At 41.8% G+C, this 26780-nt stretch overlaps 1 protein-coding gene across 1 annotated transcript in view; it reads left to right on the forward strand.

The window, feature by feature from the left end:
* Window positions 1-5302: 5302 nt before the first annotated feature.
* The window catches only part of jmy (junction mediating and regulatory protein, p53 cofactor), a 47100-nt gene continuing 25622 nt past the window's right edge, over window positions 5303-26780 (forward strand). Inside the window, exons 1-2 of the mRNA XM_015943133.3 lie at window positions 5303-6371; window positions 22059-22232. Of these exons, the coding sequence (XP_015798619.1) occupies window positions 5532-6371; window positions 22059-22232 (1014 nt within the window). The 5' untranslated portion in view covers window positions 5303-5531. The remainder of the gene's footprint in view (window positions 6372-22058; window positions 22233-26780) is intronic.

Genomic DNA, 26780 nt, shown 5'->3' on the forward strand with positions numbered 1-26780 from the left:
ATCTGTAGGTTTTTGTGGGTCTGAGATCACTTCCAAAGATTCATTAATTTCTGACTGAACCCGTGGAAATGTGGGCAACAAAAACCACTAGCTCTACCTTTCTCTCGTTCACAGGTGGAAAATGAGGTCAAAGGTTAACATCAATTTCCAGTTTTAGCATCCACACATTAAATTAAAATTAAATTGTAAAAAAAAAATCTAATATTTACTTGGGGGTGCTATGGGGGTGCAATGACTTATCCAGGGGTAGCTATAGCAACCCCTAGCACCCCCCTGGCGCCGCCACTGCCCAAAAACTAGTGAAGCTCAGATATTCTGACCGGGGTTGGTTTTAAACCCAGGATGTCCAGCGGCGGGTTTGATTTCACCCATGTGAAATTAAGAATTTTTCTATTTCTGGGGTTCCCACATCATACCAATATACTTCTTTCACATTTCACACATAGGCCATCCAAAACTCAAGTGCATTTTATCAATGGGCTAAATTTTACTACCTAATTTAAGTACTGAAATATTCAGAATTTAAGAAATTATTAAAGATTTGCACAAATTAATAAAGTAATAAACTGGGTTCCTTTGAAACCTGTATATATTTTTATAATTAGGACGATATAGGTTAATTATTCATAAAATACACTCAAAGGAAAGAGACAAGCATTTAAAGCACATTGTTTTTTTATTTAATAAAATATGTTTTGCTTTTGAAGTGCGAAAATTCATACAGTTAAAACATGACAAACAGAAAATGAAAAGCAAATAAGATTAAAGTCGAATCACAAACTTAAAAAAATACACTGATTAGTTATTTGGGTAATTTTTGTACATCATCATAGTTTTAACTCAGTTGGCTTGCCGCAGCAGGTCTGGTAGGCTGTGTTTGAAATCAGCCAGTCTTTCTGTGGCGGTATTGGAAAATGTTCCGTGTGTTTTTCATTCATTTGATGGGTCCTAGACATGTGGTACAGCATGTGGTACAGTCATGGACATAATTGGGGGGTGGGGGGGGGGGTGTCCCCCCACTTTTTCCAAAGTCAAGTTTTGACCCCTGCACTTTTTACCATCCAAAAACAATATTATGCTATGTTAAATTGACACGGGTTGAGCTCTAGGACCAAGCAAACAACCGTTTGTGTTGAAGCCTGTTTCCCATTAGAACATACTGTAAAGATACACCCCGTCCCCCCACTTCTAAAGTGAAAATTACGTCCATGGTACAGTAAAAGTACTGTACATACTGTACAGGTAGAAACAGAATCCCTCTTCACACGCTCTCACGCCACACCTCCAACATCTCACGCTAAACAAGCGCCTGCGCTCCCCAAACGCGCAACACGCACAGTGGGCTTATGAAAAAAACAAACAGATTATACTAATTACAGCATTAGTTACTGAACAACGTGCACAAACAACACTTCAGTAATAATTTGACTAGTTTATTTCACACATAATCCTATCTGTATAATCCAAGCCGATGTGCTTTTTACCACTCTGGTTGTGAGATGGGCAGAGCGGTGAGCTCCACCTGCTGTAGATGTATCGGAACCATCGGAACGGGCATGCCCGGTTCTTTCTCCCAGAATCGTGAGCTGCGGCTGCGCGCGCCGATGTTGACGGAGCTTCAGTCCCGAATGTTTTTCTTTTGTTTGGTTTTCACTCATTAGCCACGGATCCTCGCTCACAGCAAGCTGGGCTTTCTACCGTCGTGACGCACTCACATGTTCCCTCTCCTACATTAGTTCGTAACGTAGTGAATTAAAACATTAGGACCGCTTCACCAGTGTGTTTTACTGTTTGTGAGACGAACCCCTCCTCCATAACCAGTTTACTGGTACGGAAGCCTGGAAAGAACAAAATTCCTCTAACATTTTTTTCCCCACTGGCTGACATGAATTACAGTATTATAGAATAGAGTAAATTTCATTAGTCCCATGGGGGACATCCACTCATTACAGCAGCACACACACTTAGACACAGATTACAGCTAAAACTGATTCCAGCCATGTTTGCTTTGACAACTTCAATAACTTCATGCTGATGTGAATGCGATGTTATCAGAACTTCCGTATCTAGGAGAGCTGAGTTCTGGATGTAAAAGAATTTGGTTTGCGTTAAGCTATGAAGCTGATTATTATCAAAAGCACATCAGACGCTATCTGTGTGTCTACTTAACCCATTTTCGGAGACCCTCTTGGTAGATCCGAAGGTCAGAGAGATTGGATGACCTCTCGCACCGAAGGGCTGTAGATTGACCACAGCACCGACTCCTCCAGTCCAGAGATGTCTCGGGTCACGACAAACAGATGGAATCTCGCGTCTGGGACTCTGAAGGAGTCTAAACAATATCAGCTTGTTCTGCAGGAACTGTTTGCTTTATCAGCTTTGCAGGTGCAAAAAGGTTCATGACGTGTCAAAAGCTTCGATGGGTTAAAGAGGTGTGCTTCAGGTGGCCGGTCTGAAGCTTTCTCTAGAACTGAGGAAAAACCTGAGTAATCTGGTTTTAATGTTCTCATGTTATGATTTTGTGTAGCCAACCAGAGGTTGACAAGTTTGAGGAATATTACTAAGACAACTCAGAAACACGCCTTCCTTGATACCGGACGCTCTGATCTGGGGAAAAGGACTATTTATTTAAATACATACAGTATATATATATATATATATATATATATATATATATATATATATATATATATATATATATATATATATATACATATATATCACTGTAATCATGACATGGCATTCATTTCAAACTTCAATCATTGAGCACAGATTAATGAAACATTTCATTATACGGTATTATAATTGTTATAAGTAGCAATAAACAAACGTTTATTTAATGATTATCTACCTTTTAAGTTGTAGAAGTTCATATCTGATTTAGGAAATCCGGGCTGCGAGTGTTCCATATATGGAGGCATGAAGAGTCCTGAAAGATTGGACATTGAGGAGAGAATGTTATTGTTGGCATTTTGTTATCTGTGTTGGCAGGCTGATTTAGAGGGGACACATGCAGTCTTTTGTCTCCTTTTTGACCAGATGTTGAATGGTCAAACTGTACCTAAAAACTGACCATTGCTGGACGTTACACCCATGACCCTGTCTCACTTTTTGAAATGTTCAAAAGTTGCCAGCCCTGTGCGTACTTGCGTCATGTCTTTTGTCCACGTGTAGATGTTTATACTCCTTGTGCACGTCTTTGTGGTAGAGAAAAAACCCAATCGTAAAGACTAGTCGAGAAATTCATTAGCGGATATTTTGATAAACTTCATATCAAAATGTTCGATTTAAAAAAGCTGCTTAGTTTCTGTCTTTTGGTTTAAAAAACGGTTAAAAAAGTTCGGCATGATGCATTCAAGTTACACTGGGAAAAAAAACAGCTGGTGAAGGTTTCAATTGCATAAAAGGACAATTGTTCGAAAAATATCAAAAAGTCCTTAAATAAAATTAAAGGCACATTAAAGAAAAATAAAGTAATAAAATATATAAATAAAATGTACATACGTACTAATTAAGTGGAACCTTCAAACAATTGTTAAATTTTAGCAGCAAATTCAATGGAATTAGATGCACACAATTCAACGTTTTCACTTTAATATTTATTTAGTTACTGTTTTATATCTCAACAATTTTTATATATTTGTCACATTTCATAAAAATTGTTTGTAATAAAATTATATTAGTCTCTGCATTATTATTATCATTATTATTATTATTATTATTATTAATACTAATAATAAAAATGTATTTTAACGCTCTGTAGCTGTCCCTTCTAGATAATAACATTTTAACATATTATTGTTTTGTGTCAGAATTCTGGAATATGCAATCGCAACTTTTATCAGTTACTGAGAGATTTCATTTTAAAGTGTACAAGCTGACTGCAAAAATCATCACCTGAAAGATACAAGCATGCTGTCTTTAACTGTACCAGTAATACATATATAACATGTTCTATTCTCAGAACACTTGGAGAAATGTTTGTAAACAACTTTATGGATTTGCTTAGTCTGTGGTTTATTTGCATTTTTAGAAGCACTTTTTCATTAACAAAATAATATAATATAATATAATATAATATAATATAATATAATATAATATAATATAATATAATATAATATAATATAATATAATATAATATAATATAATATAATATAATATAATATAATATAATATAATAGGATCCTCAGGAAGCAAACTCTGGGCCCCAAGCTACTGATGACCTCTCACAGCTCATACATTGAAAGCCTGCTGTAGTACTGTGCAATAGTATGGTACTATGGTACAGCAGCCTCGCCATGGCAGATATGGGGATGCTTCAGAGAGTGGGAACTGTAGCACAGAGGATTACCAACTATCCTGTCTCCCTGATGGACATCTACGCCTCTCGCTGCCTCAAAGCCAGGACAGTCATCAAGGACAATTCCCTCTCTGTTGAACCTACTGCCCCGAGAAAAGTGCTGGAAGTGTATCTGGACAAAAATAGACTCAAAAACAGTTAATTTTCCAAAAGTCATAATCACTGTATATTCCTCCATGCACTGTCTTACAGTTTAATGTAATATATAGAATCATTGCTGTACAATTTGATGTATAGTGACTGCACTATTATTCTCACTAGATAAAAACCTCAGCCTTGTTTACGCTTCATATTTATAGTGCCTTGGAAAAGAACACTGACCTACCTCCACATGTACAATTTATTATTTTTACCTACTATTATGTTTTCCACAATTTAGGTGATTTTTCTTACAGTTATGTTTCGCTTACATTGGTTTTTTAGTGTTGTGTTGCACAGTAAAATGTGCTGCAGTCAATCTTTATTGCCAATAAAGGCATTTTATCTTTGCCACATATTTTATTTTAACAATATAATATAATATAATATAATATAATATAATATTAGTTTTAAGTGGTTAAAAATAAGATGTAGGCAGATGTTCAATAAAAACACAAACAAGCGTCTCTATTGGCCTGATAACACGAGTTTCAGGATTTCTGAGTTTTTTGTGGTCCTTGAACGTCTCATCCGTTAAACCCCTCCCCGGATTTGACAAACACGCACTTTGTGCTTGTAAACAGAAGCTCGCACGTGACATCGAGAGCGGAGACTGCATTGTCAGAACGGACAAAGAGCCACAGTGTGCTCTCGAGTCTCGGCCAGGTGAGCGGCCAGGTGTTATGGCAACCGAGGTTATCTGTCGCTATATGACGCCGACTTTGTTCTTTTTGCCACACCGCGGTCTCGGGACGGGTTATATCGTTTAAACGTGATGCTTTCAATCACAGAACCGAGCGCGCGGAAGGTTAAGACCTTTGCTAGGCTCTCTGTCGCTCGTAGGCAGCTGGCGGCATCCTTCTGAAGCTGTAAAGCCTTTGTTTTTGCTGTAAATTTAGCTGACAGTTGCTTTAGCTGCTATTAGCTGTGTTAAGCTAGTAGCAGCGTTTCTCCTCGACGTCAGAGCTTTATCCGCTCCATCCTCGACGTGTCTTTTTATATTTTGTTATTTTTGTTCCATTGGTTGCATGAGATGTCATTCGCCATGGAGGATAACTTCGAGTCCGGATGGGTGTCAGTTCGGCCCAAAGTGTTCGACGAAAAAGAGAGGCATAAATTTGTTTTCATCGTGGCCTGGAACGACGTGGTGGGAAAGTTCGCCATAACCTGCCACAACAGAACCGTGCAGAAACGGAGCACTTTCCTGGAGCTGGACTGTAGCCCCGCTGCGGAGCTTCCTGTCCCTGCTGCGGGGACACAGGGAGACAACCTGGTCACGGCGAAGGATGAGACCTGCCAAGCGGGTACAGTTAAACCAAACTCTAGCCCGAAAGCAAAAATCACTACTGGGGCCTGGAAGGCTTTGAAGGACGTAAACTTGAATACTTTTGAGTGCGTTAGTCACGCATTAGGGTCCTGGGATGTAGTCACACCGAAAGGGATGGACGTTGAGATCCTGGACTCCATGAATGTCCCATCCTCTCCTGATGATGCGGACTGTGAGACCAGCGGCCGGGAGGACTTCAGCTGGGCCGGGCTGTTCTCCTTCCAGGACCTGCGAGCGGTTCACCACCAGCTGTGCGCTGTCAACTCGGACTTGGAGCCGTGTTTACCCTCGTTCCCGGAGGAGCAGTCCGGCGTGTGGACGGTGCTGTTTGGCGTCTCCGGGGTCTCGCAGCGGGACATGGACGCCCTGTGCTTCCAGCTGCAGGTGTACCTGGGTCATGCTCTGGACACCTGTGGCTGGAAGATCCTCTCCCAGGTGCTTTTCTCAGAGAGCGACGACACGGAGGAGTACTACGAGAGCCTGAGTGAGCTGAGGCAGAAGGGCTACGAGGATGCACTGCAGGCGGCCAAAAGACGCATGCAAGAGGTAGGTGATGTTTTAGAATGCACCTGGATTAAAATGTCCAAATCTCTATATAGAATATCATTATTTTCTTTAACTATTAGAATTGTGCCTCTTGGTTTCCAGACATCCCCCACCCCCATCCCATTAACCCACCATCTGTTGTTACACATTCACAAACCAGTAATATGATCTGGTTTGGCCACACATCACACTCCAGCTGGCTGAATGGTGTAAAGGAAGTGACATAGAACAAATGGAGGTGGAGTAACGGAGATGTGTGGCCACAGCTGTCGAGTTAGTTTGGAGTTATGAAGACACAAATGGACAAGAAGGTCCAAATAATGGGACTTCAGGAATACTTTGTTAGCCCCAAACATCTATGGATGTAAGAGGTCCTCAGAAGTTTTTCATTGGTTCATCTCCTGGATCATGCTCAAAGAGCAGTGAGATCATTTGGGCCAGACCCAGGAGAAGCTATGACTCACTGGTTTAATGTTAACATTGAGCTAACAATGCTTACGGTTAATCAAAAGCAAATGGTTATCGTTAAAAAAAACATCTCAAACTACCATTTTAATTACCAAATACTCAATATTACAGTGAAATGTGTGTGAAGTAAATAACGGAGGAGCATCTCCATCTGTCAACGGGATGTTTCTGCCAAAAAGTGCATACCGTATTTTGAAACCCCCGGGGGCTGGTCTGATCCACGCCCACATAGGGGAAACGTTGGCAGTACCTGCATTTGACCACACGATGTCTTTACTAATTGCACCTATAAGATTCGTATCCTATAATGCAGAAAATCTGAAATTGAGTCAAACAAACCAACCCAAGCTCCCAAACCACATCCTCAATCAAGGCATCAATGACACATTAAAGTCTATCTCAGTTAGCCACTCTTTTCTTTTAATTAATCAAAGAACTCTATTTTAATAAAGCTAATCCATCAAAGTGTTAGTCAATAATAAGATGTGACCGACCTGTGAAATTAAAATATTAATTACGTTATTATGATCTTAGAAACTAAGTCTGTGACGTTAAGGATTCCAACAGGACTCATTTCACGTAGTGTTTAAAAAGACATAACACATTACTTTCACTGATCCAATCAGAATTTTACAGATCTGACGGAGGCGTGCTTCTGACGGTGTTTGGTAATTTTCAATAGACAGTAAACAATAACATCCGAGGTATAAAACTGTGCCACGTCAGCTCTAACGCCAGTTCAAAGCGTTCCAGAGAAAGTGACGGAGTGGCCAGTCCTGATCTAAACTCTTTAACCGAAAGAACAACGACAAGCTGAGAAATCCAGTCGCTATACCCACCAGCTGCAACAACAGCTCCTTTCAGAATAAAAGCTCCACCGACCCAGGCTGGGTCTGAACAGACACCAATAAAAGAGTCGTGTGCCGGAGGTAACTCATGACGGGTCTGGTCGGAACCGCGGCTTCTTCTACCAGCTCGGTTTCCAGAGAGGGTCTGCTGGACCTCGGCATTCCTGATCTTACAGAGGACTTCCACAAGGCAGGTAGACCCGGCTTGATGGCTTCATCACGTTACAGGTGTCACTGCAAAAACACAACATTCAGTCACACTTTTATTTAGTCTTCAACACGGTTCATAGTCACACTTTTGTGGAGTTACTTACACAATACTTGCTCAGCTGAATTGTGTTTTTGATGTAAGAGGAGAGAAATAAAAACTATCAGGATTTGTGACTTTACAGAACTTAAAACAATGATTTTAACCCATTTAAACCAAGTGCAGGAACACCTGACATCTTGTCAGCTGTTTTCTACCAAACTGCACATTAATTATTTGCACCTTGTACATTAGCATACAACATACTGCTGCTTAGATCATCCCTGTTTAACCAAGTCACTACAGTGAGTACAATGAAGGGATGCTTTTAGTATAAATCGTAATCATGTCATGATCTGTGCCCCCTTGGTTCAGTGAAGCTCCAGTGGTAGGCAGGGAAATTAAAATACCTCAATGTTAAATATTTAAAGGGACTATATGGAAGTTTGACAGCCAAAACATGTATAGAAATAATACATTTCTGACACAAGTTTTAATCTTTGGTAATTTTACTGTTGTTTTTTTTTTTTTTGAAGCCTGCTCATCAACATGAACTGAATCAGCCCTTCTGCAGGGCTGTAGAAGGGCTGTTTTCTCTTTTTTTTATCTAACATGAAACTTTATAAGCTAGTTTCACATCAGCAGTGAGATGTCTGGCTCAATAAATACTAAAATACTCCCAGTTTTGAAATAGTTTAGAATTCATAATAAATATTCAATAGAACAACATAATTCAAACGTTTGAAAAGTTAAAAAGTTTGGTTGTTTGCACGTGTGTACCCGGTGTTTCAGTCCAAGTCAGCTGACTCCCAAACAAATCTAACTCCTCTCTTTAGTCCGTTCATTCCTCATCTTGGGCAGATGTTGTGGTCTGTGATGAGTTTCTCCATCCTCTTTATCTTGCGTTTGTTCTTGGGCATGGGTTTGTCGTACATGCCGTTCCTGAGCAGGTGCTCTTTGCTGTGATGAATCTGAGCACGGAAGCAGCTGGAAGGAGCACAGGGCTTTTAGTGGCCTCAACAAAACCTGCAAGTGATGAAAATCAGACTGAGTATTTGGATTTTGCAGTCAACACAAAACTAGACAAGCTATTTATGTGCAGGGCTCGGTCCAGTCCAAATGTAGGGCACTACTTTTTTTGTTTTGAACAATGTGGCAAATTTATAGATTTTCACGAACTTTGGGGCAAGACTGAAACTGACAGGAATGTTGGGGGGGGGGGGGGGGGGGGTGATGAAGTAATGCTGACAAAGACAACTTTGGGGGTTTTAGTGTACAGGAAAAATGTGAAGATAGCGACTTTTCCCAGCAGGCTACTATACTGGTTTAAAGGGGCATTATGGAAGTTTGACAGCCAAAACATGTATAGAAATAATACATTTCTTCTTCATACATTCTCCTGCAATGCCCTGATCCTGTAGAATGAGCACTGGCATTTTTAATGTGATTGCCTGTTTTTCTGTAAAATCACAGAAAAAGAGCTGCTCGAGTCGAGCAGGCTGCTTCATGCGCGTTCACGCTCAGGCATAGCCCGTAGCATTTGCTATCAGTAGCTTTAGCAGCAGAGAGAGATGGAGCCAACTCAGCGACTTTGTCGCTGTTCCTAACGCCTAGTGACAAACCTAGCTACATTTCTGAGGACCCTTAGCTACTTTCTGTAGAACTTTCTTCTAGATATTTCCTGCAAATTAGCAACAAAATAGCCATTTTCACTCCGAACCGTTCTTTGAATTGACGTTGTTTCACCTGTCATCAAGGATATAAAAGTTACAGATAGGTCAAATGTTACTGGCGCTTTAGCTCACCTAGTAAGATGACTGACTCATGCTGAGGACCTGGGTTCAATTCTGGGTGTGAACATAGTTTATTTGGAGTTTCTTTTTTACATTAATGGTATATGTTTTTACAATAATAAGACGCCCAAATTTTTATTTGAGACTCGCCGAACGGCATTGAATTCACGGATAAAAAAGATGTAGGTTCAACTTTAATTTTGGAACAATTTTTCAAGCAAGGGAAGGGAATGATCTGAGCATGCAGGAGGACTGACCCATCTTAAACCTTTGTCAGCTGTGCTGAAGAGAAAGGTACAGAACCAAATTATTTAATTAATTAGCTGCACGTTCTCCTGTCCTCTGTTCTCCGGGACACACACACGCACGCACGCACACACACACACACACACACACACACACACACACACACACACACACACACACACACACACACACACACACACACACACACACACACACACACACACACAGCACGTTCGTCCGGCCAACAAGAAAGTGCAGCTGCAGAGACTAATGGGCCATTCCCATCTGTACCGGGTCGGCCCGGGCCGGGTAGCGTAGGTTGTTTACATATCTGGGTGGCCTGGTATTTTTCCGGGTCAACCAAGGCTCATTCTCAGCCCTCTTCTCGAGGGGGTCTGCTTCAGGCCGACCAGGGCCAACACACCCACTGCTGACAGCAAATTCACACCTTCCATTAGAGCAAGTCTCTGATTGGTGGGTAGAATCAGCCCACATGGGCTTAAGGCAAGGATGTGTGGAATCAACCGGGCCAGGCTGGGGTCGACCGGGGCTACCCGGTACAGATGGGAATGGCCCAAAAAGCACATTATTTTATTAATTTGCTGTGTTCTTGTGTCCTCTGGGCCACACACACACACGGGATGCTCTCAGAGCTCTGTGCTCTGTCTCAGCTGTTATTTTCGTTAAGGAGTGTGCACGTACAGCATGCGCTCCTCGTACACGAGCCTACTATTGAAGCTGCCGTTACGCTTTTGGCCTGAGGGGGCAATCACGAGCATAAAAATTCAAAAGTCCGAAAAGTCCCTTTAACAGGGAGCTAAAACAGTGAGATCTGACAAGTGCCTGAAATTAGGATGATTCAAACGAGGATGTGAAGGGGACAGGTGACCAGATGGGGAACATGTGGGCACAATTAACGATTGGGATACACAAGCCCAGAGAAATGCAGAGGTTTCCTAACCTGGTTAGCCAACCTATGTGTGAATATTTATAGTCTGGCCACGACCCAATGATGGCTCTCCATCGTGGGGTGGAGCCTACAGTTACCTTTCAAACTTCTTTCGCATGTTATTGGACAATGACCAACATGACGTATTCACCGTTAGAGATGACAGTCAACGGGGCAGTCTGCCATACTCTGCCGAAGAAGATGCAAATACATCTAAATAGTCCAAAGATGAAGTCAACGCCATTTCAAACTAGCTGTCACCATCTTTGTTGTATCGCTCAGTCACAGTAACATCCCGTCCCCCAAACCATCAGAGCACTGTCACTGGCAAGACTGTTTGGACCTGCCGAGGCTGTAGTGGACTAGTGGTTTTCAGGAGGGGCATCCAATGTAAACATGACATGTTAGATGTTTTGAAGACATGATCAGAAAGGCCAGGCTGGTTTGGACATGTAGAGGAGGAGGTTATATTGGTTGAAGGAAGCTTTGGTTGGAACTGCCTGGCAGGAGGCTGAGAGCAAGACCAAATAGGAGATTTATGGATGTAATGAAAGAGGACATGAAGTTAGTTGGAGGAAGAGTAGAGGATGGGGTTAGATGGAGCCAGACGATTGGCTGTAGCGAATCCTGAAAGGAAACAATGAAAACACAGAGACCCACTGATTAGGGAATCACCATCCAGAGTTCATAGTTAAAGGAGACCAATCCAGTGGTGATTAGGGCTGCAACAAACGATTATTTGGATAATCGATGAATCGGATGGGGTCTCGACACGATTAATCGATTAATCGGATTACATGGGGAAATTTTTAAAAACTGCTAGGGAAACGTTATTTCTCTCCTTCCTTCACTTTATTTAACACAACATTATTAGAAAACAGTTCAATAGCAGAAAAACAACATGCCATCACCTAAATTGTCTTATAAGGTGTATAGACAGAGACCCTAAGCTACATCTATCTGTGACCTAAAATGCTTGGTCCAAGTTAAACAGCTTAAGGGCAATTCTCATCTGTTTTGCTTGATCTCATCTGTTGACATTTATTTTAAATGTAATTAAACATAGGCTGTGAATTAATCAAAATTGATCACTATTTCCAAAAATGACTGAAAAAATACCAAATAAAACAAAAGTAAATGAATGCCATCCTCCTTGTGATGATGCCCTGGGCAACTGCCATAAAGTCACATCAAGAAATGCTGCTGATCATTCCAATGATCCCAAATAGACTCACATTAGGCCACATGAAAGCAACTGAACCCAAAAATATATTAACCAGTATATAACTGCACTCTCACACAACATGCCTGCAGCAACAGTTAGGACTCCTCCCTCCCTTTTAAAAGCGTTTTTGCTTCTGAGGACATTGTGGTTGTAAAACCACATGCTAGTAGTCTGGCCCCGGTGTGATCAACCAGTTTCTGCGGGAATGTGACGGCGGAACCAGGGCCAGATTAACACTTTGTTGTACCCTGGGCAACAATATTCAAGGGCTCCATCATCACGACCCAAGGATCACCATAATGTGGTCACATACAGAATATTTTACTGTAATATGCAGTAAATATACTCAATACTTGAATGCCTGACAACACGTAAGCCACCCAGAGTAACCTTTGACCCACCTCATGTGGACTGACCAATGAGGAGAGGGTCTTAACTTGAGGCCCTCTCTTCATTGGTCAGTCTGCATGAGACTGACTCTCAACTGACGATCAGTTGTAGGCAGCGAAGCGTCTCTGTGCAGCGCAAAAGCCCGGGTGGACAGTTTGTTTAATGTAGGGTGATCATATTTCCATTTCCAAACAAGAGGACAGGGGATCTGTGCCTATGACGTCACACTATGGCAACGCCACACAAACCATGTTGGGACCCATTTTTTGTAAGAACTAAATTAATATCAGATTCTGCCAATTAAAGGGCTCTAAAACAATTCATATGTAAATATTTTGCATATTTAATGCAAAATCTAATTTTTCTGCTTTAGTGCTGCAACAAGTTTTTATTAATAATAAATTATTATCCCTTTTGTTTTACTACAGCATCAGTAAGCTTCCTGTGCACAGATTATTAAGGATACTTGTTTCAGCTGTGAGATTAGACAATAGGATCAATGAAAAAAATAAGTTGTCACACACTCCATGGAAACTTTCAGAGAATCCACAAATAGTGGCTTTCAAATGGTTTTGTTACTTTTTGCAAGTTTAGAAAAGAAGCAGATGAGACAGCATGTCTGATAATTTAGTTTTTAATCTGATAATATTAGAATATGTCAGTAATGTCTGAGGGGCTTTTATAAACACCATATAACTAACACTACTGGAGAGGGCATGAATTACACAGAGGCTTCTGGGGAGCCCAGTTATTGGGGGGGGGGGGGGGGGCATTTTGCCTTGGCCCCCAAAATGTCTTGAAACGGCCCTGGGTGTGTGACTGAGTTTTGAAGGTGATCTGAATTGTATCAGCTGTATAAATATGACATGTGTATAACTTATTGTTTTCAACTGGTAAAAACGTGTAGTGGAGATAAATCTACCTACATTTTACTTTTCAACACTTTGTTTTGTTTTCTTGTTTTTATTTAACTATTTTCCTGTCCTGTCTGTCTCTCATCTTCCTGCATCTCCTCTTAATTCTCCAGAAAATCTGTTGCCTGGATTCTTACCTTTTCACCTCATCAGTTACTTTTGAGCAGATCAAAGGAATCTCCTGACCGAAAAGCTCAGAGCGCGTTTTCGATGCTGCGTGAGGTGAAATCACCACAGCACAGGTGATGAGCTCCGCAGTAGCGAGCTTCAGGCACAAATAAGACAGAAAATAGAGAACATGTGCGGACATGAACGATCGTGTGCTAATTATAGTTTTTTGGTTGCGCCACTTTGAGAATGGACCGTGCGCTGGAAGCAGCTGCCTGGATCGCTGCGCAACAATGCGGAACCGGTTCGCAGCAGCGCAAGTCTGCCGGCTCTCCCTCGCGCTGATCTGCGGCTCTCCCTCGCGCTGATCTGCCGGTACCGGCTCTCCCTCGCGCTGATCTGCCGGCTCTCCCTCGCGCTGATCTGCCGGCTCTCCCTCGCGCTGATCTGCGGCTCTCCCTTGCGCTGATCTGCCGGCTCTCCCTCACGCTGATCTGACTTGCTCTGGTCTGCGCGCAACGGCGGGCGGGAGGGGGGGGGGGCGCTTTTGGAAGAGTTGTGCGACACAACGAATCGATGACGCAATTCGTTGCCAACGCTTTTAGTAATCGATTTTCATCGAATTTATCGATTCGTTGTTGCAGCCCTGGTGGTGATTAAAACATAATCTACTTTTACCACAACAAGGCATATTAAAATCCATAAAAATGTTCAGGGGCAAATGTTTTCAAATTATTCAGACATTAGTGTTAAACACCTGTAGACACCTGTCAAGTGTAGCAAGGTGAAGACCTCCAGCAGGCAGACAGGTAAACTTGAAATAATAGTTTTAAAAGTTAAATACTTGGAAAATGATAACAGGATAAAATCTGAAACTGCACAGAGATGTGAAACCAGGATGCTTATATACTGAGGGATGGGATTACAGAGCAAGGACAGGTGAGCTAAAGGGAGACAGGTGTGCATGATCAGTGACTGAGAAGTTGAGAGAAGTTTAGCAGACACAAGGAAAACAATACTAATCAGAAGGAAACGGGAGAATAAAAGCTGTTAACCAAAATGGGCTAAACCTGTGACTAACTAAACAGACACAAAAGAATAAACTAATGTGACATAAAATAAACCAACAAAGAAACAATCTACAGTCCAAACAAACTTCACATGAGGTAAGCCTGAACTAAAAGTGCTGCTCCTGAAGCCCTGATGGTGAAACAGGAAGTGAGTGCTCACACAAATAATTATTTTGGTATAAATGATGCTTGACGCTGTGCAAAACACTGAGTGGGATTTATCATTAAAATAGTGGTTTGATGCATGTCTTATGCTGCCTTTGTGCTTTGTCCTTGTTTTGCCATTTCCATTTTTAGACCTAAACACCTCCTGATGCACGAGTTTAACTTTTGTTATGGGCAAGTTTAGATGAGGAGATGAAATAAGATTAAGTTTGCAAAGTGAAATGTGACAAATTCCTTTTAATAATACTTGTAGGTATATCTTCATGCTTTCCCCAGTTAGCGGTTAAATTGTTTCTTATTAGCCAACAGCTCAGTCAGATTGAAACTATGCTGTTTATAAACTATATTTCTATCAAACCAGGAGACATTTAGGAATTAATCTACAGTTAGCATGGAGTCATACCAGATCAGTAGGTGGTCCTTAAGTGTGTTTCAGGACAGCTGGCCCTCAGACAACCAGATGAATGTGGACAAGTGTGCCTAGACCACCTCTGAAGGTGGTCTAGGCAGTCCATCTCCAGAGTGTTCACACCTGTAATTAGAGCTGTAAGTGGAGCCAGATCGCCCAGGATGGCTGTTAGTGCCAGGTCATACTAGAGCCTAAAAATATATTTATAATGTTATTCTGCTTTCCTGTCAGTGGGTCTATTCTTAAAGGTCTCATTCACTTGTTTATTTTTAATTCAATAAATGATCTGTGGTCTCTAATGTGAATGATTGTCCTGCGAGTTATCTCTGGGAAAATGCTCTCCCGCTCCTGTTTCATGAGGTAGTAGTCAGTCAGAGGAGGAGGAAGGGGGGGGGGGGTGTGCAAGTCAACCTCATTAATATTCATGATATGCAAACCTCTTGCCTCTGATTGGCTAACAGCAACATGACCCTTCCGTGGCCTTTGTTCGCTTATCTCTCAAGGATAAAAAAAAATGCAATGTTGAGGTTTATCTCCAAACATAGCACAAGTCTGAAAGTGTTCCGCCATGTTGTGGAGTTGCTAATGCTAATTGTTAGCTCATACTAGCTGAGTCATACTCTGCTCTAGGGTTGGGCATCGAGCACCGATTGGAACCGGTTCCAACTGTTCATTTTTCCCGGAATCATTCAAAGTTTTTTTATTTCGATTTCTAGCATGCCGACCTCCGTGAAAAATAAACATGATCTGCAAATTGTGATCAATGCTTTTCAGAGCTGATCACACCAGCTGTCTGTGTGCAGCACCGAGTCCCCCCTTCCTCCCCACAACCGGTACGCAGCGGCCAAATATAAACAAACGCGTCTGCCGAACTTTTGCTCCGTAATGTAAACTTTAACTCATGCGGCGTAGAGGAAACTTGTTAAAATACGTCAACAGGGTGGATTTAATAGAAGCTTTAAAGAACAAACTCTGGACGGTGTGAGATGAGTTTGTCTCACTGCAGAAATAAAAACACGGAGTATCAGCAGTCAGACGCAGCCGCGTGAGAGTCAGAAGGCTGAACAATAGAGCCGCTTTCTCTGTGGTGGACCACACCAGCTTCTGCAGTAGTGGCTCAGGTGGTAGAGCGGGTTGCCTCATGATCGGAGGGTCATGGGTTCGATTCCAGCTCCCGCCAGGGCTATCCTGCCGTTGTGTCCTTGGGCAAGACACTTCACCCAACTTGCCTGTGTTAGTGGTGGTCAGAGGGGCCGACGGCGCCAAATGGCAGCCTCGCCTCTGTCAGACCTCCCCAGGGCGGCTGTGGCTACAAGTAGCTTACCATCACTAGCAGTGTGTGAATGTGAGAGTGTGTGAAAGCGTCTTTGGGTGTCTAGAAAAGCGCTATATAAGTTCAATGCATTATTATTATTATTATTATTATTATTATTATAAATCACACACAAAGCTGTGAACATTTTAATTTCCTTTCTGATCTATTTCTGTTGAGAGTTTTAATATTTAAAATCTGTTAGATTGTTACTGACAGCAGCTATGTTTAAGTTTCACTTCCTGTTCTGACTGAATGCTGCTGCAGCGTGGAGGTGTAGTTCTCAGTCATCCTGGACATGATCATCCTGAGAGTTTTAGCTGAAAACAGCTGGACGTTTCTGGATATGTTGGAGACATTTAGCCTCTCATCCCAGAGGCTTCTTCCAGACTTTGGTTGTGGTCAGAAACAAACACACTGGTTGTGCTGCAAGTCTTTTTCTTTTTTGCTCCAAAACATGTTTTTACCTAAATGAAGGTGATGTTGTTGTTCATAGAATTAAAATTCATGTTGAAGTTAAGATTATTTCATCAAGTAGGACCTGTGGTTAGCTGGCTCATGTAAAGCATGTCATGTCTTGAAAGAATCGAAATCGGGAATCGATAGGAACCAGAATCGAAACAAGGAATTGGAATTGGAATCGGAATCGTTCTAAATTAAACGATGCCCAACCCTACTCTGCTTTCTCCTGGCCGCAGTCCAAGGTGGGCGGGGCCACAAATATTTATTTTCCCTGTGACCTAGAAGAGACTGGCTTTTCTGAGCCGATTGCTTTCACAACTATTTCCTTTATATGGCTAATGCAGGAGATTGGGGTAGAGGAACATGTTCATTATGAACATGAACTATACGGATTCTCAGCGAACCACACCTTTGAGAAATTAGTGATGGTGTGCAAAATATTAAAGTTCTGACCCATTTGAGGGCAGTTTAGACTGGAACAAACATGGAACACACAAATGTGAACTATTATCTGTATTCACATTTCACATGCAGTGATTCACGTACAGCTGTACATTTTAAAGTATACACAGCTTTATAATTAAGTATTGTGAGCATAATAGTTCAGGGAAGTGATTAAACGCAATATGTCTAAAATACCAATTTGCCCTATTTAGTTTTGATTCCGATTCATCAGGTTGTCCTGGTTTAGTTTGTGTGAAAATAGCTTCAAACCAAAGATCACAGCTCTGTTTCATCAGAACTTAGATAAGGTATCTTAACCTTGCTCTTAAAGATAACTTTAAACCACCCCATTGACCAGAGACACTTTCCCAATGCTTTTATTCATTTGTTTATTTTAATCTGTAATCCGATGTTAAACAGAGTCAGACTAACAGCAGTAAACCAGAGACCTAAAGCTAATAGTTAGAGGGTTACTGGGCTCTTTGTTGTTTTTCTCTTGGATGATGTTACGAACAGGGAATGTTAGTGCACATGAAGTGCAACTAAGAACCAGAACATTCGGTTTTTTAATGCAGGATTAGGGTACAATAAAATTACAGTACAGTAACCTGATGCACAAGCTACAGTTTCTTCAACAATCCTTTTGTCGAGTCAAGTTTCCATAAACCAAACTGACACATTTGGGAAGACCAAAACAAGAGCAGGGTTTCCGCCACCCTGAGTGTTTCATGCAGGCTAAACATGAAGTAGTCTCCTTCACCTATCTCCTGCATTAGCTTCTGATGATGCTGATGGATCTACGTCACACTGTCACTTAACATTCATGGACTCGCCCATCTAGACTTACAACGGTGAAGGCTGTTGTTGGTTTAGCATCCAGGAAACAGCAGAGAACGTCTCAGCTAGTAGGCGCTAACTGTTAGCATTAGCAACTCCACCACACAGCAGAACACCTCCAGTGTTGTTCGTGGGGAGAAAACATCCCTGTCGCAGAGCAAACAAAGTCAGTGGCAGTGTTGTGTTGCTGTTATCCAATCAGAGGCGAGATGTCCAAATATCAGGAAATATGACTCCAAATCCTGCCATGTTGAGCTCCCCTCGGATCTGGCATTCTGCTTGTTCCTGAAACAGGCGCAGCTGAGCTTTTTACCCTAGAGTGTGACTTGCAAGTCATTCATTCCTGCTAGAGACCACTGCAAATGTATCGATAACGAGTGAACCACACCTTTAAATCTTTTATGTCCACACCAAGAAATAAGAACAATTACCGCTTTTTTATTCCTCTGGAGTGATAAAAATAACAATGTCTAATGCTTAATGGTTAAAAGAGGAAAAGAGGATCCAACAAAATAAAAGTGTCAAAATATTTGCATCATACTGTAAATGGATGTGTGAACTCACATGTAGGATATTTAAACACAGGTGTGATAAAACATAACAGATGCTTAAAATATTGAATACCTTTGTAAAAATCAGTGTCAAATCTTAAAACACAATAATGGGGCTGCATGGTGAAGTTGCCACCACTGTTGTCTTGCAGCCCGAAGGTTCAAATCCCTGCTGCGACCCTTGCGAGCAGAGACAGCGTGTTCTTATCGTGCACGTACAGGTTTTCTCTGGGTACTCCAGCTTCCTCCCACAGACCACAAACAAACATGTTCAGTCAATTTGTCAGCTGTTTTGGATAAAAGCATCTGGGAATTGAATACACACACTAATAAAAGGCTAAGCATAAACACAGCAGAGGTTTAGCTCTAATCATTCATGTTTCTGTCAGTAATCCGTGTGAGCCTCTTTAATTAAGGGTATGCGTGTGAAATAGTTTGGTCTACTACCCTGCTGACCTCTCGGGCTCCATGTGAGGCTGTGTCTGGTGGTTTGTTTGTGTACCCAGTTCACCATGATGGTGCTGCTGTAAGAATAAACTGTCACATGCTTTTGGTTTACACTACAGAGCAGCATTTGATGATAGTGCTGCCTCGTCACTGGTTCAAAGCCGACGGTGCTACAGTTTAATCCCACAGATCAGTATTTGTTACTAGTTAACTCTGAATTCACAGTGTAGCAAACATTGCTGTAGAAACAGCCCTCTATTTTTCTGCTGGCAGTGAAAGGCTGGGCTTCCTGGGTTGTATCTCAATTACACGGCAGAGAAGGAAAGGACTGTGGCCAGACAGCAGATTTATCACTGACAGGAGCTGGTCGTGATGATAGGCTCTGCAGATTCACCACACCATCACCGGCTGAATTGTCTTGTAATTATGTCTTCTGCACATCGTTCTGTCGGCATGAAAGTGAAACTTGGCTCATGAAACCGTCTTGGTTCAAAATGGGTTTTCAGACGGTTGTAAAAACACGTCTGAAAGTAAACACTTTGTAAGTGAAGCTAAGGAAGGAAAGAAAGATAAAGGAAATGGGATTTTGTCAGACTCAGAAAAAAGAGCACCTGAAAACGACTAGACCAAAAAAACAAACAAACAAACAAAATGAGCTTTGTAAAAAGTGATGCATTCAAAATTCAGTGTGTGTGTTTCCCCAGATCTTTTAATTTCAACTTTTGATGATTTTTTAATAGTTTTTTTTTATTTTGTTAAAATTGTTATTGTTGTTGTTAGCAGTAGCAGCAGCAGGAGTAGTAGTAGCAGTAGTAGTTGTAATTAAACAAGCTAAATATTTCTAGATTTAGCTTTACACTGTTCTATTTAACCTTTTTTGTTCTTTTTTAGCTCTCTCTCCTTTTGTAAAATATAAAATTTCTGAAAACCAGCTCACACCCGGCCAGTTTAGGGGTTATCCTCCTGGCTAGAAATGACTAAATGGGACGTGTGATTGGGCCAGTGGTCGTCATGGAGACCCAGAGTCTGTAAACAGTAGGAACAGTGTTGTAGCTGAATCGTGTAGTGTCAGCCTGAATCCTCAACGTGGAGGGCTTAGCAAAGTCAACCTGGAGTTGGTGTAACGGCCTCCATTCATATCCGCTGCCCTCTTCAATTCTGTTACAGACGTGAAGAAGATTTATTGTGCTTCGTGAACTCGGGCTGTGTGTTTCATAGAGCAGGGGAATAATACATTTTTGTAAACAAAGCAGTTTTAGTGGCTTTCTAAAACAGAACAATAAGCACTCTGTGGATTTTTAGACATATGGTACCAATCAGTAGCAGTTGGGGTCAATCTATTCTCCTTTTACTGCACTCAACAATGGATTTTTATGGATTCTCTCTCTCTCTCTCTCTCTCTCTCTCTCTCTCTCTCTCTCTCTCTCTCTCTCTCTCTCTCTCTCTCTCTCTCTCTCTCTCTCTCTCTCTCTCTCTCTCTCTCTCTCTCTCTCTCTCTCTCTCTCTCTCTCTCTCTCTCTCTCTCTCTCTCTCTCTCTCTCTCTCTCTCTCTCTCTCTCTCTCTCTCTCTCTCTCTCTCTCTCTCTCTCTCTCTCTCTCTCTCTCTCACACACACACACACACACACACACACACACACACACACACACACACACACACACACACACACACACACACACACACACACACACACACATTTTGTGAAGTTAAAGAAGTTACACGAGCCAGACAGGACGTGAGATGTGGTTCGAGGTGTGTCGGCAAAACCCTCGTTGCAATTTTTCCTGGCATTTTTTTTTGCGTAAATGACAGGGCTATCAGTTCACAGTGTATGATATATGTTTAAACGTCTAATGTCATATTTATCATGTGAATTTGCATAAAGCCCCCAAGATTTGGGGGTCTTGCTGGAGCACATTTCGGGAGACACACTGCTTACGATACTCAGCCAGTGTAAATGGCCGTCCGAACGGAAGCCGCACAGAAACCAGACCGCATCTGTGCTGTACTCGGTGTCAGCAGCCCTTTTTACAAGCCACACTACGCCGGTAAATCAGCATAATATTACCGCAGCAGTGTGTCTAAGCGCACGGTGCCGGCATGGTGATGTGCGAATTTTGCGGCGTTCGTTCTGCCTCGCCAGCTAGTAATATTACTGTAATTGTCTGTTTTTTAAACGGCGCCTTTCCGCAACAGAAGGTGGTGTCGTGATCATGTGGGGAGCTACCACCAAGCTCTGGCCGGCAGCTATTTTGAAAATGAAAGTGAAAACGGGCTGAAAAGTTGGCTTTTGTGAACAAAATCAGCTGAGATGATAATCTGGAGTAATGCAGCGCTCCAGGAGCTTCTCTTCGTTAGAGCTGGAGGTCAGATCACCAGAGACTGCATGGGGACAGACACCTTTAGGAGCGGCCTGTTAAAAAAACCTATTTTAAAAAAAGGTCTTGTTAAAAAATGTAGTTAAATGAGCGCGGCTTTGATCGCAATAAAAAGCGAGATATGTCCAAGATAAACGGAAGTCCGCGCCAGCGCAGGGACCGCCCCTATTCCCCCTTTAGCTTTAACATGATTGCGCAACATAACCGCCGCGACCTAAGGGTCCCTGATGCCACTTCAGCGATGAGGCTAAATTACGGCATTGTTTTGAAAAACGGCTAATGAAGCGTGAATGAGCTTAGAGGAAAATAGTAAATTAATAACTGAGCAAGAAACTAGGAGATCCTCAAGCCTGGACCGTGCTGCATTTTCTGAAAGCATCCGTGTCCACCCTCAGTTATTTTTACCTGTATCATCTGTTTTCAGGCGTTGGACAAGCACAAAGCCATTGACAGCATGGTGGAGCTACTGCAGGTGTATTCAGAAGAAGATGAGGCTTATGGAGACCTACTGGAGGCCATCACCCAGCTTTACCACTACCTGCTTCAGCCCTTCAGAGACATCAGGGAACTGGCAACTTTGCGACGACAACAAATTAAGGTAATACACAGGAGAACAGAGAAACCAATCCCATCTGTTCTTTAAGCTTGACTTAAGAAGGTTTAGATCCTGTCCTAGCCAGCTTACTCTGCTGTCCTTGAAACATTTTGTCACGTGGTTTGCTTCTGCTCTTCCCCATTGAACCCCAGCAGTTATAAGGTAGTGGTGAAACGAGGCCACTAACCCTCATCCACTGAACAGTCCGTGTTATCACCATGATGATGGTGATGATGGCAGGCTAGAGGGCAGAGGATCAGTCAGAGAAGCTGTTTTCCTCAGCCAGAGCAGATTAAGTACCAGCCTAAGTATTATTACAGCAGCCACTAAACCACTCAGTAATTCTGCAGCCTCGGCACTCCTCTGCTCTCCACACTCTTACTCTGCTCTCCTTATTGCCTTTCATTAGACACGTTCAATGGTAATAAAGCTGCTAGAGAACTACCATGCAGCTTGGTTCGATGTTAACGCGTCAGATTTGTTCAACAAGTCAGTGTCCTACTTGTTCAGACTGTTTTAAATGTGGGTTTTATGCTCTAACCTTAAACACAGCCTTTTCCATGGCTCCAAACAAGCCTTTCATTAACAAACAACGCCTGGAAGTTACTCAGGTTTGCATCTAATCTAATATTACGATGTTGGTCAGAAATATTGATTTAGCATTTTAACATTCTGTTTAAATTCTGCTTAGGCTGTATCTCACTGGGCTGTCAGTGTTTGCACATGACTTGAGTGAATTAGGCCTCTTCTCATTAAAAAAATCACGCTGAAATGATAAATAACAGCAGGTTTGTAAGGTGTGTTTCCACCGTTGGAACTTCAGGGTAATCTTTCCGGAGCTTCCCAGCATGCGTGCGTCTCCTTTTCAGCGAGCCAGCCGAACGGAGAGTTGTCCAGGTCATTTTCAGGAACCAGTCGCCGAAGCAAGACGTGATGTGCTGACGTCTCGGCACTTCTTGAAAACATCTGCTACAACAGCTGAGAGGACAGAGCTATTGTGTCGCCCAGTTTTTTCCTTCTTTCTAAAAATGACCCTGAAGTCCCGACAGTGGAAACGCGTCTGTTGAGGTTTATCAAACATGAGGGCTGTGTCCAAAGTCAGAGGCAGCATCCTTGTAGGCCGTATGCCTCGGTGCTTTGTAGACTGCTTAGACCGTAAATGAGTGGCTTTGAAATTGCACAGTGTAACTTTCCTTTTTAGTGCTGCCCTTACCTGAGCTTATTTCCTGTTGCCTAGAAATCGCGACAACCCTGAACAGAGAAGTTAAAGAGCAAGTCACCCCTTACCAGGGTCTTACTCCACTCCCACTTCCTGTTTGAAAAATGCAGCAAATGCTGTTGCCTGGCAGACCAAGAGGGTGGAGCCGCTAACAAATACACACACACGCACGCACACACACACACACACACACACACACACACACACACACACACACACACACACACACACACACACAGGCTCACAACGACATAGTGACATCATATGGTGCCAGCTGAAGTCATAGGGTACCTCTTAGCCAATAGCGATAGCAATTAAATTCAAATGCAGGGCAGAGTTTTTACCTGAAGAGAATGCAACACTGACAGTTTTAGAAAATTTTAATTTGAACTAAGATGCACTAAAGTGCCAAATTATTGACCACATGTGTCTACAACAGTGTTTCCCAACCCTTGTCATCAGGGACCACTGTCCTACAAGTTTTCCATGTCTCTGCTTCAGCACACCTGATTTTCATTGGCTTCTCAGGAGGACATCAAGTTCTGCAGATACCAGTTAATCGCTCATTCATTTAAGTCAGTTGTGTGGCAGCAGTGTTTGAAAGGTCAACATGGAAAACATGAAGGACAGCGGTCCCTGAGGACCAGGGTTGGGAAACACTGGTCTATATATATATATATATATATATATATATATATATATATATATATATATATATATATTAGGGCTGGGGGTAAACGATTATTTTTAAAACGATTATTCTGACGATTATTTTATCGAATAGTCGACTATTCTAATGACTATTTAGAAAATTAATCTAATGATTATTTTTCTATTGCACAATTAACAAAAACCAGAAAATCTCAAATAAATTCCTCAAAAAAATTGATAAATTCTTACTGTAAGAGAATAAACACTACAGGCCTTCCATTTTGTATAACACTGCGTTTATTGTGTTGGTTGGTTATGTTCTGGTGATGTGTAGAACTTGGGAGTGCAGGCTGCTGCCTGAGAGGTGGTAGAAGATGGAGTGTCTCCATGCTGCTTTGTTTTGGTCACTTTTGTGCGTGAGGCGAGTGGTCTTACGGGTTAAACCAAACTCAGGTGATGTTTTACACTAAACCGAAAACCCACAACACTCTAAATGTAATAAAAGGGAGATCTACGCCACAAAAAAGATGAACTCTAAACCAAAACGTAACAGCTTATCCCAACGCAAGAAGCTGTTAGCGAAGATGCTAACAGTAGCTTTACCAACATTCAATCAATCAATCAAACTTTATTTCAGACAAGGGATATGTCCATAGCAAGAATAAAAAAATAAAAAATAAATAAAAAAAATAAAATACAAACACATTCTAATTACAAACCGTATAGGCAGTTGCTCCAATGTTTAAAAAGGACTGAGGAGTACCTGTAACTGTAAGATAAAGATGACAGAGCTCTAACAACCGCGTTAGCTGACAAACTCAGTCGGCAGATGAATTTGTACATGAAGAGCCTCAGAAGCGCATGAAAAGTTGGGATGTTACTCGTAACAAACATGTGACTTGCCGAAGTCCATCTAGGGAGCTTCATGAGGATTCTAAAAGCATCCTGATAAGCCACTTGAAGCTTCTTCATTACTACCTTACTATAGTTGCACCACAAGTGGGCTGTATAGAAAGGAGTACAAAAGGAACGAAAGAGGGACACTTTAACAGGATCTGAGCACATGCCAAAGTTACGTGCCAGAGTGTTAGCCTGCATGTACAGCTTACCACACTGCCTCTTAATGTCCTCGTCATCACAGAGGTCACTTCTTAAAATGTGCCCCAAATATTTTACTTTGCTTACCACTTCCAGGACCTGATTTGTTAAGTTAAAAGATGGAAAATTAAGCTTCAGGTCCCCTTTAGTAGCAGCAATCATAACCACACTCTTTTTAGGGTTAAACAGGATGTCAAATTGCTCACCATACTTAGCACATGCCCTGAGCAGCTGCTGCAGGCCTGCGCTATAGGGAGACATGAGGACTAGGTCATCTGCATATATTAAATGATTTACCAGTCGGTCACCCACCAAGCATCCAGTCTTACTAGCATTCAGAGTAACAGACAACTCGTCAAGGTACAGGTTAAAAAGGACAGGTGACAGAATCCCGCCTTGTCTGACTCCATTTGATACGGAGAAAGGTTCAGACACTTCTGTCCCCCACTTTACCTGCATTAGTTGATGAGAGTACCAGAAGTGCAAAATCCTAACTAGGTAAGAAGGGACCCCTCTGTTTTGTAGCTTGATGAATAATTTCTGATGATTGACTCTGTCAAAGGCCTTAGAGGCATCTAAAAAACACATAAAAACAGAAGTATTATGCCTCATGTATTTGCTTACAGTTTCTTTTAAAGCATAGATACACAAGTCAGTACTAAGTTTACCTTTAAAACCAAACTGATTCTCTGTCGTAGTTATAAAATTTTGCAGTCTTTCCAGCAAAATATGCTCAAACACCTTGGACAACACACTAGCCATAGCAATAGGCCTGTAGTTATCAATACAGGAGATTTTTCCAGTTTTCTCTTTGACTATAGGGACTAAGAGAACAGATAACATATGGTCAGGCAAGATTCCATGCTTCAAAAAGCCAGTAAAGCACAATGAAAGTAACACCTGAGCTCTACAGCTAGCATACTTCATGTGCTCTGCTGATAGTTGATCCGGGCCGCAAGCTTTGTTTAAAGACATTTTCTCTATAGCGAGACGGACTTCATCAGCTCTGACAATCATACCATGATTGTAGATAATGTTGCCAAGATTGAACCTTTCACTATTTACACAGTTAAAAATTCTGCTAAAGTGATTCCTCCAGGCTTCAACAATGTTCTTGTCTCCTGATACCCCATTTATAGATGCAGGTAGCAGCTGCTTACTGATACAGGAGCGTTTTAACTCCTTCCAGAACTCTGAAACATCATTATTCTTTAGTTTGTTCGCTAAGGAGTTTGCCCGCATTGTTTGCTCATTTCTTTTAATATAGCGAACAGCATTCTTGAACTTAACGTTCGCGGCTTTCTTAGACTCCAATATTGAACCGGATTTTGGTTTACCAGCAGCTGCCCAGACTTTATAGGCTGCTCTGGACTCAGCATGTAACGCATAAGCATGCTCACTCCATCCTGGAAGCGGTTTAAATTTTGTTGCTCCCTTTTGGCAGAGGAACTCGCTGGCAATAATCAAGCTGTCCACAATATTTTGATACAAAGTGCATAAGTGCAGCCTGTGCTCCATATGTTCACAGTTAACATCTCTACACTGTAACGTTTCTTTGTGGACACTAACAGATCTCAGACTAC

This window comes from Nothobranchius furzeri, chromosome 6 (assembly GCF_043380555.1).
Source record: "Nothobranchius furzeri strain GRZ-AD chromosome 6, NfurGRZ-RIMD1, whole genome shotgun sequence".
NCBI classification, from domain to species: Eukaryota; Metazoa; Chordata; class Actinopteri; order Cyprinodontiformes; family Nothobranchiidae; genus Nothobranchius; species Nothobranchius furzeri.